The sequence below is a fragment of the Nuphar pumila genome, chromosome 2 (genome assembly GCF_984573655.1).
Source record: "Nuphar pumila chromosome 2, dmNupPumi1.hap1.1, whole genome shotgun sequence".
Classification (NCBI taxonomy): domain Eukaryota; kingdom Viridiplantae; phylum Streptophyta; class Magnoliopsida; order Nymphaeales; family Nymphaeaceae; genus Nuphar; species Nuphar pumila.
The window spans coordinates 132606167-132622986 of NC_143250.1; the positions used below are offsets into that span (position 1 = coordinate 132606167).

General features: G+C 38.2%; 1 protein-coding gene across 1 annotated transcript; it reads right to left on the bottom strand.

Moving 5' to 3' along the window:
- Positions 1-206: 206 nt before the first annotated feature.
- Positions 207-5570, bottom strand: LOC149847143 (ABC transporter G family member 22-like). The gene is made up of 9 exons (XM_089998320.1): positions 5511-5570; positions 5055-5296; positions 4204-4356; positions 3268-3451; positions 2884-3192; positions 2464-2751; positions 1196-1480; positions 895-1002; positions 207-452 (listed from the first exon to the last, which is right to left on the bottom strand). The coding sequence occupies exons 1-9, from the start codon at positions 5538-5540 to the stop codon at positions 207-209; spliced, it is 1845 nt and encodes a 614-aa protein (XP_089854446.1). The 5' UTR covers positions 5541-5570.
- Between the last annotated feature and the right edge of the window lie 11250 nt (positions 5571-16820).

Sequence of the window (16820 nt, forward strand, 5' to 3'; positions counted from 1 at the left end):
AAATATGAAATGTATCATGTTAAACAGGATTTCATTACTGCAATTTGGTTTCCTGATCACTAGTTGACCATATCAAGAAACTGATAAGTGAAAATACACTTATTGATGCAGCATTCATGAACCACTAAATGCAGATTCTTACCAGCAGCCCCAAAATTGGAGGGTCCATTGGCTTGGGCATCTGCTTTCTGATTACAAATTAACAACTAGATCCCTTTGCTTAATTTCATTCGACTTAGGAAAATATAAGCCAGGAGCCGATACCCAAAGACCATTGTGATCAGTGCAGCTACCTCCTTTCCACCAGAATCCAACCCTAGTCCTTTGATGTAGGGAATTGTGCAGAATTTTGTATTTGAGCCTGAGCAATTGTATTGGACCTTGAGAAGTAACCTGTAGGTGTGATAGTTGAAGGAGATGTAGCGTATCCATGATATGAAGACTGGTACTCTCTGCCATCACAAGCACGGACAGCCAATAAGCTACGATTATGTTGCGAGAACTTAGTAAAGTGTGGTCATTGAACATTTTTAATGCCATGCAGTAATGTCTACATGCCAAGCAAAGTGTAAAAAATGTGTACAGGACAAACCTAACAAATTGATTTGGGATCTTCTTCCTATGATGTGCCATATATCTAAACCATCTGCTTTTAACACATGACCTTTTTAAGCACATTATACCCAAAAGGTGTTCCACCCATGACTCTTCTTCTAATGTTTGAGATTTTGACATTGTTGAAATTCAGAGAAAAAGTACTCTATCAGACAATATCAAACATGTTTTCGTAGATGCTTGAATTCATGCATGGACATAAAAGACACCAGAAAAGCTTCTTCATGCATTCAAGTATGTCATAGGTTCAAGTTTGAATAGGTGCATGGGAGGTATAACCTGTACAAAAAACCCTGCAGCCAACATGAAGGTCATGACAATCACAGAAGCGAGAGTTGTTGCTGTCTTCAGGTCCATAACAGAAGCACCTATCGCCTGTCCCAGGCCCTGCTAAAACCATGTTAAATCAGTGTCATTAACTGAGACAGCTTAACCGCCTAAAATCACAACCATCAAGGTATTCAGAAGTGCAATCACTATGATCAAGCTAAATTACTGGCTATTTGGCCTTTCTGCTTTTCTAGAACCTGAACAGCAATGTCTATTGTTCAGGTTAGTGAGTAGGGTATCAGTTACTTACTTGGGCAGCCATAACATTGAGAAACACGGTAAGCATGCTTAGAAAAAAGGCTGTAATGCTTAATTTTAAGCCCACCATGAAGTACACAATCAATAGGAATGCTACAGGTAAGATGAGATCCAAAGGTAGATCACTCATGCTTCTGGCCAAGAAATATGCACTCAGCCTGTACATTCCAACAGATCTTTCTTTAGCTAGCATTGCTTTCTCCTGTGGGAATGTGAAGATGGCGGTGAATACAGGAAAGAAGCCCCAGAACACTGAAATGAAGAAAAGAAGCCCTGCCTGCATGCTTTCATAGTTAGAATCAGATCATTGTTTTATCAAAAACATAAACATTTATAACTTTATATATATATATATATATATATATATATATATATATACCAAGAGAGAGAGAGAGAGAAACTGAATTGAAGTGCTGTGTAAGCAAACACACAGTCACACACAGAAACAAGTACATAGCAAGGATCTCTTGGGAAATTTGCAAGTATCATGTGTGAAAACTCTATTATCATTATTTACTATCATATATATATCTATATATATATGTATTTGTTTGTTTGTATATATACATACACACATGCATATACATATAAATAAAAATATATATACATATATAATTATTTATTTATGTTTATATGTATATATTTATATATGTGTATATACTGAAAATAGTAAAAATATTATCTTGTGTTTTCATGTTATTGTCATGATGTTTTTGAAAAATTCATTTGTCTCTGTTTTTATTTTTCAATTATTGTTAGTTGTTTTCTAAAATCTCTTAAGATTTTCCCAGAAAAGCTACCATTTTTATTTATGTCCTGGGAAAAACCTGTTTAAGGTCAGCACTGAAACATATGCCAGTGACTGATTCAAAAGCTGTATGACAAACTTAATTTCTTGATACACAAAGTTACCTCATTCTTTTCTATATTTTCAGCATCACAATAAATTCAACAAAATTCTCGTGATATTCTCAGGTATCCAAATCATTTTTTACATAACTATTGAGCACTTTCATGTTTGATTTTTATTTGGATGCCAAATGTGTTACATCTTACATCTATTACATTTGAATTCATTCTTTCTATCAGTCCTTGTCTAAAATCTCATTCTTTATGGAGATCTTAGTTATATCTTATCATCTTGAATATCAGCTTTTGATCATATATTTCATATGTTGATTAAGATGTTTGCACATGTTCTAATGACTTTCCCAGTTTCCATTGCTATGATTGTAAATGGTAGAGTTAAATGTTTCTGACCTGATCTTGCGGTTCCTTGCTTGATGAAACCTCAGAGTGCCACCATAGCAAACCGAGTAAAAATGCTATAGATATAACATGGGTGATACGCATCCAACTAAGATAATCATGCCATCTTTCTTTTAGTCCTCTCCAGAAAAGAATGGAATACTGCTCCCACCAGTTTGCTTCCCACTCTCCTGCTGTTGACAGCAACAGTGTTTTGCAGTCTGTGATTCTAGCTGTTGGTCTTAGAAGCTTCTTCTTCTCTGTGTGGGCAACTAATGTTTCATAAGCCTCCATTAGATACTGCATCAGTAACAAAAGAGGTTCATTCTTCTACTGTCAAAGAAGTGAATAATGGAAATATTGCAAGATGAAGGCATGCAGATGCATTATGCATGTGTCTTTACTATGTAATAGTTGTACTTTGCTGTATACCTGTTGAACATCTTCTGGTGATGGCTTGCCATGTTGTTTTCTAAATTTAAGGTTCTCAGGAAGTGCCCTTTTATCGAAATCTGATGGGATTGATTTATCATTTGTATTTCCATTGGCTAGATCAATCAAGAATTCTGCTGGATTCATAGTTATTAGAGGAGAATACCCAATGGAAGAGAAGTACATCATGGCTTCTGATGCCTTTCCAAAATACAGTAAACTGCCTCTTCCCAGTAGGATCAGTTTATCAAATTTGTGGAACAGTCTGCTTGATGGTTGATGAATGGTTGTAACCACTGTTCTCCCAGCCTGAAATGGTGATGCTTGAAGCTAAAGTATGCTCAAGATCTATAGAAGTAACATTGTGCTTTGAGATCTTCATACCTTGGCAATGTTGTGAAGCATTTGAATGATACGCATTGTTGTTGTTGAGTCTAAGCCAGATGTTGGTTCATCTAGAAAGAGCAGTGAAGGGTTGAGAAGTATCTCACTACCTATACAGACCCTTTTCCTTTCACCACCAGAAATTCCTCTTATGAATTGACCTCCAATTATTGTATCTTGGCACCTAAATTTTTTTTATTAGTATTATCTTGCAGTTTGCACAATGCAAAGGCTCTAGGAACTGAGGTTACCAAACTAGAAGCGGAAGCGGGAAACGAAACAAGAAGCGGAAGCAAGATATTTTAAAATTTATAAGAAGTGGGAAGTGAGGAATCAATTTAAAAGAAAAATAGGAATAAAAAAAGAAGTGATATGGGATCTAGTGGGAAGCAAAATATTAATCAAAGGAGAAGGGAATAAAAACTAAAATAAAAATGACTATTCTTAAATTTTGTGACTTTATAGTGTAAGAATTAAATTCTTTTTGAAATCTAAAAATTATGGTTGCCAATTTAAAGAAAGTATATGAGAAGTGTGTGAGAAATGTGAAAGAAAGCACATGAAAAACATGAAAAGAAGCATGAGAGAAGCACATAGAAATCATGTAAGAAAATAAGATAGAAACGCGTAGGAAAATAAGAAAGAAACGTATGGGAAGCATAGAAGAATCGAGATTCCTATCAAGTTTCAGAAGCAAGGAGTTTCATGCTTCCTAAGCGAGTGTCCAGGAAGCACGCTTCCCACCTATCTATGAAACTTCAGTCAACTCTGGTAGCAACCATGCTGCATGAGTTTCACTGTAGCCTAGATACATGTGTGTGCACACACACACACAAAGCACAATTCTCATCTCTCTGACTGGTTAAATATGACAACTGTTTGAAATCAAGGGTTGTCTTAATGTTAGGGATGAACAAAAGGTGAAAAACCATTTACCTCTCAAGTCCAACCTCACAGAGGACATCCATGGCTCTTTCCTCCTGCTGTTTGGTTAAAGTTTTGGGGAGCCTGAGGAGAGCTGCATATGTGAGGGTCTCTTTTACAGTTAAATGGGGAAATACTACATCCTCTTGCAGCACGAAGCCAATCCTGGAGCACAATTGCACGTAAACCATTTAGCACACTTTTTACTGGCATCTATAATGAAGTTTGTGCATTGACTCATAACTTGTTGCTTGACTTGATTTCACCATGTCTATGTCAGATAGAGCAGGATTTCATGTCAGGTCTGTAGTCCAGATCTATTTCATAATGTGCAACATGTACAGGTATGGAGTTGCTGCTTTTTTTTTCTTTTTTTGAAGACTGGAGTTTGCTTATTTTTCAAACCTTGTATTTTGAAATGCATCTAATGATCAGAAAATACCCATTAAGTGTTATCATGAGATTTGATAATGATGTTATCAATGATATATATTGTGTCCTTTGAGTAAATCTATGTCTATATTTTATATAACATTCCTTTCTATTCTTTTTCTTATTTGTTTTTCACTCATGATGAAAGACCTGGCCCAAGTGATGCCAGGTTCCAAGTAAAGTTTGGGTGGTAGGACTACCCTCACTTCTCCCTATGCTCGAACTTTCAGAATAAGAAAAATGAAAACAAAGAGTTTCCTGGGTGGAGGGCTTTGAAGAAGAGCTTTGGCCTCTTCTCTATCTTTATTTTGGTAGTCATCACACTCTGCTTAGCACGTGTGGTTTTTTAAGATGACCAACAGATAAGATAAATCAAATACTGGCTTATCTTTGTGTGTTGTCAGAAATATCAAATAATGTATGGTTCTTGCCTTCGTCTGAGTGACTTTGAATAGGGTTGATCATTGTATGTGATGGTGCCACCAGATACGTTGCTTTTGACCCTTCCACTTAGGAGATTGAGAAGGGTTGTCTTGCCACCTCCTGATGGTCCCATAAGAGCCATAACTTCACCTGGATATACTGAACCTGTGATTCCATCAAGTATGCATTTTTCATGACATGATTTTCTACTTACTCCCTTCTCCACCACTCTATATTTAACATCCCAGAACTGCAATACAAAACAGGCTCACCAATTACAAACATATTTTTGAGTCATGGCTGGGCTTCTGGAGGTAGAAGCCTGTGGTTCCAGAGTCAATAACAAGTTCAGTTGCATGAATCTCAAGTTGATACTAGTGATACATCAATTTATTTGGGAACTAGTGTTTTGATAATAAAGTGGAGACAAGCAGAGGTTTAATCTTCACTGCAATATGCGTTACCTTGAGAACGATTGGCATCGCTATATTCATCTGTGATAACTTCTCTTTACATGACTCCAAATCCTCCTCGGACCCTGCGGCTGGATTATCACTTTCTCCATCTTGCACTGTTGAGCACCAAATATCGTGGTACTTAATGAGCTAAATTGATGATGATGAGTTGAGTAGACAAAATAAAGAGAATCAGTGAACAAAGATACAAATGCTATACTATTAATGTTTTCACAGGTCCTAGAGATAACAATGCACCACATTTCTCTTACCATTCTCTTCTGGGTCCCTTTTATTTGCAACTGCATTTGAAGGCATCTGTACCCCTTCTATGGAGAATGGGTATCTGAGATCAGTCCTAGGATCCTTCGTGAAGGTTAACCCATAGTCATCCATAATGCTCCCTCGACCATTAACATCCATCTCATCTGCACCGATCATCAAGTGCACACTTTTTGATTTTGGCATGTGACTGCTCTTTCTGGTTGGAGAACCCAACAGTCTTCCAGTACTCAGTGTCCTTATTAAGACATTATTTGATTGAAGGAAGATTGAGGCCCATGCATCTTCCTTAAGGGATCTTGAGTCTGGTATCATGGTTGGCATCCTTACTGACTCCTGCACTTTGCCTTCTGTGATAATAGCGATATTATTATCAGAGGAGATGTTTATGTAGAATAATATGTGATCTGCATATTGCAAAAGGGAGTAGCCCAGTGGCAGTTGTGCATGCCGCTAAAGACCTCCAAGGCTTTCGTGGGCAGTCGCTGACCACCATTAAAGCTTTTTTTTCTTCTGTGCAAATCGGACACTCATTGAGCATCCAACATTACCGTGTTTCATATATATATATATATATATATATATATATATATATATATATATATATATATATATATATATATATAAAGAGAGAGAGAGAGAGAGAGAAATGGGTAGTTCCTAAGTGTTTTATGATAGATCTGAACCCTTAGATGTGTTTAGCATGCTCGATTTAGTGGGAATAGACTCTTGAATCATGTTTTTTGGATGAAAAAAACATGTTTTTATGAGCTGGAAAAAACTGGTACCTTCATAGCCATTGATTTTAGATCACCGGAAAAACCTGTATACAGGTTAGATTCCGGCCATCCAAAAGTTGGTTCCCACTAAACAAAATCTTTAGTTCACATCTACGGACTATACCTAACGAAAAAAGGGGCCTAAGGAACACATTACTCTCTCTCTCTCTCTCTCTCTCTCTCTCTCTCTCTCTCTCTCTCTCTCACACACACACACACACACACACACACACACACACACATATATATATATATATATATATATGAAATTGTACAACTTGTTAGATATTAACTTTGTTGTGCACGCAAAATCAATGGTTTGCATTGAACTAGAAGGGTGTTCGATGACACTCTCTCTGAGAGAGAGAGAGCACAACGTTAATGTTCAAAGCTTTTGGTAGACTAACAAATTCACCAACCTAGTGACCATTTCACAAATAGCTGTAGTGTGTGCGTGTGCATGTTTGTTATTTAGGTCACGTCCACAGGTCCTATTAGCCCCTCTATAGTTGTATTTTTATCATAACCATGACGGCCCAAAGGAAGTAAATAATAGCTAGACTCTAATGAACTCCAGTGCTACTTTACTGATCAGGCTTTGCAGCCCTCTTAATTATGCTGCTGCTGAAGACATTAGAAGCTATCCGATTTAGTGTAGACGAGATCCAATGATCTCACTTGGCTCCTCGTGACCCATCACATGGCAATGATGTGTGGACTCCACGGCTGTTTGATGCAGTCACCACTCAAGATTTCACCACGTGATTGGTCCTATGACCCAAGCTATGCCACCCGTTCCATCGCGACTGGATGGAAGGTCTATGTCAGTTGAAATTTTCTTTTTGCTCTATTTTTTCCTGATCAAGAATGGCATCATGTGCCATCAATGCCATTAGCCCAACCTTTTTCATTTCATAATTTGAATAGGAAATTGTGATACCAATTTAAACTTCCTGTATAAAAGATAATGTTTTATTAGGTATAGTTTTCAATGAAATTCACTTTGTAATTGGTGGTAGAAGTGATAACTATGTTGAGTTTTGGGAAGTATCCCTAGAGAAGCTTCACTATTGAACCCTGGATTCATAAACTGGTTGTCTAATTCTTATGAATGCTTTTACCAACAGATCGGGCTCTAGTTGGCAATGTAGGATCAAGCTAGGGCAGATTACCGTAGGAATCTCAAATCTAATTTTATAAAAAGTTCATAAAAGAATCTTACCTGAGTCTTATAGTACTTCTAACCTGTTTTTTTTAACAATTAGTAACTAGTGTTGCCTTAAGGTGGCCAGAAGTAATACTGTCTTCCTACCTGAGAACCTTCTCGGATCACCCATGTGAAACACTACTGATGCATGCTTTACCTCCATCGAGTTGTTTCATATGCTTGCAAAGCAAACTTTGCATCAAAACCAATAGATCAAAAGCCTGCGTTAAAGATATTAAAGAGCATGATAATAACAACCTCCTAACCAATCTCAGTGAATTATTTTTTTTATAAGTTTTTTTTTCCGATAAGCATCCCAGTGAGTAATTTACTAAATGGCATTTGTTATATAGTTATGTTAGCAAAGGGCCTACAAACTCTCTCTCTCTCTCTCTCTCTCTCTCTCTCTCTCTCTCTCTCTCTCTCTCTCTCTCTCTGCGTGTGTGTGATCAACAATTTGGGCATCACTCCATCTACCATAAAGCTAAAATGGCAAAAGATGAACCTTATAGAGAGTGCGTGAACCTTACCATGCACACAACATTCATGGGAACAAAATATGGAAGAAGAAAATCACCTCTCTCTCTCTCTCTCTCTCTCTCTCTCTCTCTCTCTCTCTCTCTCTCTCTCTCTCTCTCTCTCTCTCTCTCACACACACACACACACACACACACACACATCACACACACACGAGGAGCAAAGAATTAGAGGATTACTGCTGCTTGCTTGGGTTGTGCAGGTCGTGAATACTGTGAGGACCGTGTGGGTGGGTATCTGTGCTTTATAGGGTTTGCATGGTCCCCATGGTCGATTCAAACAAAGTGGGATGTTGGTCCCCAAACTAGAGTTCATGAAAGGCGGTTCAATTAATGAAATTGTCAGCATATGAGAATCATAAAATAAGAGGCATTTTTTGTGCTACTGAGAAATGTGGAAGTGGACCAAGTCATGCACATTTTGTTTCAAATCACAAACATGTCATCCACCATTCAGAAAAAGCAGAAAAATATGGACTTTGGATTATAGACAAGGCACCGTGTGGTCCATGAAACCGACCATCTTTTCTGGTTTAGCATCCCTTAGGTCTAGGGCCCTAATTCTCTATTGGGACATATTTCATAGGCTATGTGGTTGCATATTGGACACAAGTAATGATCCACAAATACTTTTTAGTTTTCAAATTTCCATTTCTCATAGGAACTCTACAACTCAACAATTTTTGGGTTTTGGATGAGCATCAATCCTACCATGGTTGATGATGAAAATCCCAAATGTTTGGTGTTTCTATTTCTACCAGAAGTTTTAAGTGGTTCTTGACATGAAATTGCAACGCAAACGCATCCCCCCCCCTTTTGATATTTCTAGCATTACAAAAACTTTACAGAATCCTAGTGACTCTTGATAGAGACCGGATCAAGTAAAAGGTTTAAAGTAAACATCTAACACAGACTCCAACACCGGTCCTGTGTTGTGAGATCGACTGCTACTTCGAGTATCAAACATGACAAGTGTCATATCGTGCATTGGCATTTTACATCAACATTGTAATCCATCATTTTATCTTATCTGCTTCCCTCTTTACATGGGGTGGCATGGAAAAGTATCCCTTTGACATATTGCATTGCAATGAATATGTTTGGTGAGATTACCCTTGACCCAACCAATCCTAGTGAACAACATGGCACATGACAGTCTGGATTGTCCCTTTAGGAGTGTCATCGCTTTCTGATAAAGCGACTCTTCGTTGAGTTTTGGTGGTACTATTGATCTCAATTATGTTACTTTCTATCAGTATCTTTGTGTGGAAATTAATGAGGTCCAAAGCACTAATTACAGATGAAGAAACTAGGCTATCAAGTTCCAATTTTAATCATCTTAGACCATCTTCATATTTTCAAATGTTAAAAGAAATTAATTATTCCCAACTAAGCGGCTACCTTTTGGATGTCAATAGAGCCATGAATGAATTAATTTGTAATTACGCCAAATAGTAAAATTACTTCGTTGATGTGAATGGAGTCATGTATGAGATTCTCATATGAATCGGTAATGAGAGATACGGAATGAAGTTTGGCATATGTTGTCTAGGAAATTGAAAAGGCATCTTGAGATGGGTGAGGGCTTCTTGGAATCTTAGCATCCTCATTTAAGTCAGTTAATGCTCAGGTCTAATGCAAGCCTATAAATACCTATTTGTATCATGTACTTGATATTGCATTGTGATGAAATGAAAAAAAAAAATCAGTGAAATAGCCTACATAGGGTGCCTATTATGAGTGTTTTTTCATATTTTTAATTAGGTTCTTACAACAAAAAAATATTCTCTATAAGTTCCTTCCTCTTATGCCTCAGTAAAAAAAATTATTACTTTAGTGTCTGCTCTCTTCTCTTCCGCTCCTAAACCTAGTTTCATTTTATTACCATACTTCCATTGTGCCAACAAAATTGGCTATCAGAACTTTATTTTAGAAGAACTCATCACTCATTTTCATCGAAGTTATGACATCCAACTCCAACGACTTTAGTTTCAATTTTCCACAAACTGATGCTACTCACAAACGATCTGATCATTGCAACACAACACAACGACCACTGCTCACACCCATAGTTGAATTGCTTGTGCCTATATCACAGCTATACTGAACCATGCACCACTGCCACACATTGGTGGCTCTGATACCATAATGAGAGTTCAACGTGGAACACAGCACACGGACAAACAATCACAATGCATAGATTTTAATGGGGTTCAGCTGTATTTTCAGCCTACATCCACGATAGAACTGTGCCTCTCTCTATTCAACTTAACTTCTGAGATGTTATGTATATATGTAATTTCAACTAGGTACAATCCTTTTAGTGTGTTTACATTGAACGACCTATTTTCTCATTAGGTGGTCTTTCTGCAATTAGATTCCTTGCACAATTGGGAGGCTTGATAACCAAGGAACTCAAACTTTTGGAAGTTGCCCCGGTCTCCTTCAACTTTCCTTCTTTGATTGTTTCCTCTTTGAACTAATCTTCTCGAGAACCTTTCTTGTTTGCCGACTTAACCATTGGACCTATTAAGGTGGGTACCTCATCTTCTTCACTTTTTTCACTTGTATCTGCTTTCTCAGTTCCTTCTTCTCCTTGGTTATCTAGGTCCTCCATTTCTTGAGGGATTTCATCTTGGATTTCAAACCTTAGGATCATGGCCATTTGGGCCCTTGGTAGAATTCATATATAATTCCTCCTTATTGTTATGATCCTCCCATAAGAAATCAACATCTCTAGTCGACTCCACAATCGTACCCTTCCTAGATCTACCCATGGTTTAGGACAACAAATAAGATTACAAAAAATAACACCTTGTAAGTAACTTTTGAAAACAGGGTTTCCTAAGAAAAAGGTTTTGGAGTTGAAAAACAAGCACTCGCAAAAACAGAGTGGCTCTAATCCTCCTAAGATAAAGCGAATAGAAAAGCAAGCACGATGCATACATTTATGCACACAAAATTTTGAAAGCCTACTGGGGTTGAAATGTGTTTTTATATGAACTAGATGTCATGCAATGCCCTACATGGATGCTAAAAAAAAGAGCTTGGGAGAGTCAATTCTCATGAAATCTCAGCAAAACAATAGTGAGCCCCATCGAGCATGCCAAAAAAGAATTGTAGGACCGAAATCCTACCTTTAAAAATTTTATTTTGAAAAGATTTTGGAAAAATATTTCTTTTCAAACCAGATTTTTTTCAAGAGATGTAGGGTTCTAGATGGTACGAGGCAAGGGATAATCCAACCAAGGCTAAAAGTTTTTTGAGAAACTTGACCTTTAGAATCCTCCTTCAAGCACCTATGCAGTAAGCCTGGGGTAGTGGACCCATCCAAGGCTCTAACAAAACAAAAATAGTTTGTGCAAGTTAACACAGGAGAGTGAGAAAGCAAATTCACAAGAAAATAAGCAAGAGAAGAGGTAAAGAATACTTACTTGGGCTTTACGAAGCTCTAGACCTCACTCAACAAACTGACAAAGTCTCCCTACGACTATGAGCTCCAAATCTGGTAGTCTCTTCTATCTAGCCGGAATTCCTATGTGGGAAGGGCATTCCCCATAGGAAAACTACTCTACTAGCTTGGAAAGAGAAAGCTAAGCTAGAGTAATACTTGGAATTTTTTTCATGAACTACGTAGAAAAATCCTAAGAAAAGTAGAAAGCAAACTATCCTAGGTGGTAGAGTGTTAGACATCTTACCTTTTTCTTAGCTTGGAAGCTACCCAAGTAAGAAATCTAGCCTAGAGAGATACCTAGGACACTATCTACTTAGGAAAGCTACATATTTCTAAGAGTAAGTCTAGAGAATTACCTAGATGAGGCTGCTCCCTAAAGCGAAGGGCAAGAAGGAAGAAGGTGCTCTTGATTCTCCACCGAAGTATACACTCAAGTGGAAGACTCACAAGAGCTCAAGATGTCTAAAAAATGAGGCAAGTAGGGGGGGCTTCATAGCATTTTCCGCACAAAAGGTCGCTCAAGTATGTGCTAGATTGTGTATCTAACACAAACCAGGGTATGTGTCAGTTATATTGAATAGCACAAATCAGGTCTATGCCAGACAATATGGCTAGCACTGGCCTAAAGGCCATGGGTCAGATTTGGATCAAGACTGGAACTAATCCAAGTCTAGATCCAAGGGTTCTGTGCCAGCTATAGTGAATAGTGTAGAGCATGTCTGCTCTAGTTACTACAATTGGCACATACCCAATTTGGTCAAGGCTAACTAGATCAGGTCTAGTTCCATACCCAGGTCCAACCCTAAGGACTGGCACTAGTCAGACTAACTGGCGCATATACAGATCCTTTCTGGTTTGCTTAATTGGTGTAGACCGAAAAGGTCTCGGCCACCTAATGGGTCCAGATCCAAGCAAGGTTTAATCTCAGTAGGTCTGTGCCATTTAAAGTGACTAGAGGAAACCAGGGTCTGCTCCAGTTTGCTCCACTGGTGCATACCCAAGTGTTTGGATCCAATTTGGGTCAAAACCCAAACCAATGTGGATCTAGTCTAACACTTAGTTGGAAAACAACTATATCTTGAGATTTATAAATCCATTTGACAAACAATTTAAGGTGTTTAAAAGCGAATATCCTCAGCTGTAATCGATCTTTTAAGCTCAAAACCACATTCAACCATTTGAAAGGTAAAAAACATCCTCAAACGGACCACACTTGTTTAATAAGTCACTTTCAAGATCCAAAACCTTGTTTTGGCTATAACACTTAACTTCAATATCGGATTGAAGTGATTTTTGGCTCGTTGAAAAACTTGAAACCTCTACTTTTGGTTAAAAGTTGTTGAAGATTTTATTTCATGGGTTAAAAGTTTGTTAAAATTGAATTACGTTTCAAAAACACCACAAAATTACTGAAAACTTTTAAAGATAATCTTTAAAATGCATTTTATCAAATGGGATCTTTGAAATGCCCTTTTAAAAGACGTAAGTGTGCTTGGTGTTGATTAGGAGAGGTTTCAAGTATCAAGTACTTTGTCACTTAAAAGATGTAAGTGATGAAGTACAAAAAGTTCACACCATGCTTCCCAAGGAGTGTGAATGAATAAATCCTAGCTTTTGATGAGTCATGGCATGATTATGTGTCAATGATCAACCATCGAAGTTGGTTTGGAAACCCAAGAAAAATTTGGGTGTTGGGCATCATATGGGATGGCATCCCATAAGTAGGGTTTTTCAGAGGTTGCTCCTCTAGGATGGAGTTAGTTTTGATCCTACAAGTCTTTCGGGTATTCATTATACCCCAAATAAGGCCCAAGCAAGTAATACAAGATTTTTAAAATCAATGGGTACCCTAAATCTTCATAGCTTTGTGAGACCCCTTCAGGTTCTAAGGTTAGGGTTCTCCTCTGGATCCACCATGGAGATACCCAAAAGTACTTGTGAATGAATTTTTTGGCTCCATGATCACCGATATACCCAAGTTCACAACTTAAAACTAATTAATAGTTGGGGAATAAAAGGATCTAATCAATAAGACGAGGGGTTTTAAAAACTCCCAAAAATAGAAGGCCCTAATCCTAAAAAAAAGTTGAAAATAGGAAAAGAGCAAACAAATTGCAAGCAATGTCTCAAATAAAACCTAATTTGCTGGAGGTTGTATTTGCCTAAAGTTCTAAGTGAAGTACTGTCTGAAAGTTTTTCCAACAAATATTCTAAGCAATTAAAGTAAAGCTCAAAGTTCTTTGCCAACTTGCTGAAAACGGTCATTGGTTCGGACTACACTTACAACTCATACTACACTTTCTGATGTAGTCTAAAAATAGTTGTGCTATACCCGGAGAGGTCTGATAAATTTGCCTATGCCATCCGGTGATCAGACTATACTATGAGCAATCAACCTACAGGGAAAACTAGAAGTTTGTAGGCTAAGCATTAAAATCAGGAAGGATAAGGTTTTCAGACTATACACAAGGTGTAGTCCGAAACACAGATTGCATATAGAATGGTTGGACTGCACTTGTAGGGTGTAGTATGAAATTCATATTACACCTTCTGCAGTCATCCTACCTTGCAAACCTCTCAAATACGAGTTTGAAGAGGTATCTAAACTATGAAAAATCAAAGAAAGCTAGCAGTTGTCTCACAGTGATCATAGAAAATTGTATGCAAAAATTTTAAGCAAATAAAAATATCAACCTTTTTCGTAAATTTCTCACTTTTAGAAGAGATATGAGACCATCGATATGATACGAGCTTGGATCATATCCCTTTCATGCATAATGAGAAGGTAAAGTCATTTCAAGTCTTTGACCTTTTCGAGCTTGGATCCTTTTACTCGGATCCAAATTTGCGAAGTACAAACTCCCCGCACACACAAGATGGGATGTTATGCAAATAAAAATAAATATCGCAGTTAGTATCTGCTCAAATTCTATTTTGAATGAAATAAAAAATAAAAACATAAAGAGATATATGGTGAAGGTGTTTGTTCTTTAAGTCATCTTTTCGACAGAACCTCCACATTGTTGATTGATCTCACAAGGGCAAAAGCTAAGCGCTAGGTTGTTTGGATGGTAAGGTGTAAGAGCTTCATATTTTAGGCAGGCAAGAGATCAAATCCTTAGGGATATTGAGAGGTACGAAGATCGTAGATGGGGTTCCATGCTGAGAATCCCACTACTTATAGATGCTTGGGGAAGACACCTCTAGAGGTTAGGAATCCTAGAGTTTTACTAATTCTAAGCTTACTAATCCTATCCTAACTCATTAGAATGAGTTCTAGGTAGTTTAAGAAGGTAAATAGGATAGAATAAGACTCTAAACGACTCAGTTATCCCTACTTTCCTCAACTTTGGGGTGGTGAGGATGGGATGCCATTCGAATTCGGATGGTTGCCAAATGTGTAGTCTGATCATGTGATTTCAGACTACACCTCTAAACAAAGTGTAGTATGAAATCAAACGATCGCCAAATGTGCAGTCTAGAATGGATATCCTATACTACACTTCCTAGCAATGTATTGTCTGAAACCACATGATGGCCAAATGTGCAATCCATAATAAGAATGTTAGACTACACTTTTTAGCAAAAGTATAGTATGAAATTGGATGGCGGCCAAATGTGTACTCTGGATTCTAAGATGCAATTTTGACCAGGTAAAAAAGGTTTTGAGGGTTTCCTAAGTGGTTAAAAGGATAAGTTTGACCTGAGATCATACTCTTAATGGGTTTCTAGAGATGAACTCTAATTAGAATGTGATTCTATAAGCTAAGGAATGACGCCCACGGGATTTGATGTGTGGGCTGCCCAAGGGGTTGGCACCAATGGAATGTGCTGCACTATAAATAGTGCTTACCTCTTGTAAATTGGATAGCTAATGAAATAAGACAAGTTTGAACTTGGCTCCAATTTGAAGAATACTTCTGCACTTGAGGAATTGGGCTCTTAGTGAGAAAATAGATTCTTACCAAGTGATTTGCTTCTTTCTTCCACCTTCTCATCCATCCATTCCTTAAGATCCATTACTAGCATTTTCATCAGCTTGAGTGAAGATAGCTGCAACAATTGATCATGTCTACAACTTCACTTGAGCCGCTCAGGACAACGATCTTCTCTACTGCTGCACTAATCGTTGTTGCCTCAGCTGTCGGACGCGCCCTAGCATGCCGTAGCACAGACAGAGACTTACGCACTGGCTGCAGGTGCATTTGAGTATCTTTATAATCTAGCTCACCTTAGATCTGCTTCAAGCTAAGTGAAACTGCTTGTAATCTCATTGAATTGAAGATCAAGAGTGTTGTGTGAGCTCACGTAGTAAGGCTGACACCGCATGTCTATGTGCAGCACTGAAGATCCATAGACATATCTCTTGTGCAAGAGTGTCTACGTTTGTGCACTATCATCTAACTCCTACATAGGATCGCAGCACCACGAGTGTCTGTCAGCGTAGAACTAGTTGATCGCCTGAGAGCATTGTATCTCCGTGCACCGCTCCTGCATAGTGTCAGGGCTATGTGCTGCCCTTGAAGGTGAAGAAAGTTATATGTTCCCCCCTGGAACACGCAGGTGCGTGTTCTCAGGTCTGAATGAGTGCCACGTATGTAAGCACGTGGGGCTCATTTCCCCGTGTGTGTCAGCATCACTTAGCATCGGAGTCTGGTGCGTTTGCAAAGACTTAAGTACCCTTTCCCGCCATTAGCACCATAAAATGATGTTTCGAGTAAAGAACAAAAATATCCCTTGTCAGAAAGGGTTAAAATGATCATCATTTTCGCCCTAAGGAGTAAACTCCTCTGCTTTAATAGGAGCTCCTCACAATATGTTACCCTAAACGTTTTGGATCACCCTTTGGCGATGCACCATCTGCTGTAACAGGAGCTCCGATTGACGATGCACCCTTTGTCGTCGTCTGCTGTCGTCGGAGCACCCTTTGTTGCCATCTGCTATCGTTAGAGCACCCTTTACCGTCGTTTGTTGCCACCAGAGCACCTTTTGTCATCGCCGTCGTCTATTATCGCCAGAGCACACTTTGTCATCATCTATTTATGAGAAATAGTTGAACTA

What these genes read in the sequence shown, in the direction of transcription:
- LOC149847143 (XM_089998320.1), bottom strand. Translation starts at nt 5,540, where the DNA reads ATGAATATAGCGATGCCAATCGTTCTCAAG. An exon ending in TCAAAGTCACTCAGACGAAG is followed by an intron (nt 4,357 to 5,054) that starts GCAAGAACCATA and finishes ATTGTGCTCCAG; the next exon opens with GATTGGCTTCGTGCTGCAAG. An exon ending in TGCTTCACAACATTGCCAAG is followed by an intron (nt 3,193 to 3,267) that starts GTATGAAGATCT and finishes TCACCATTTCAG; the next exon opens with GCTGGGAGAACAGTGGTTAC.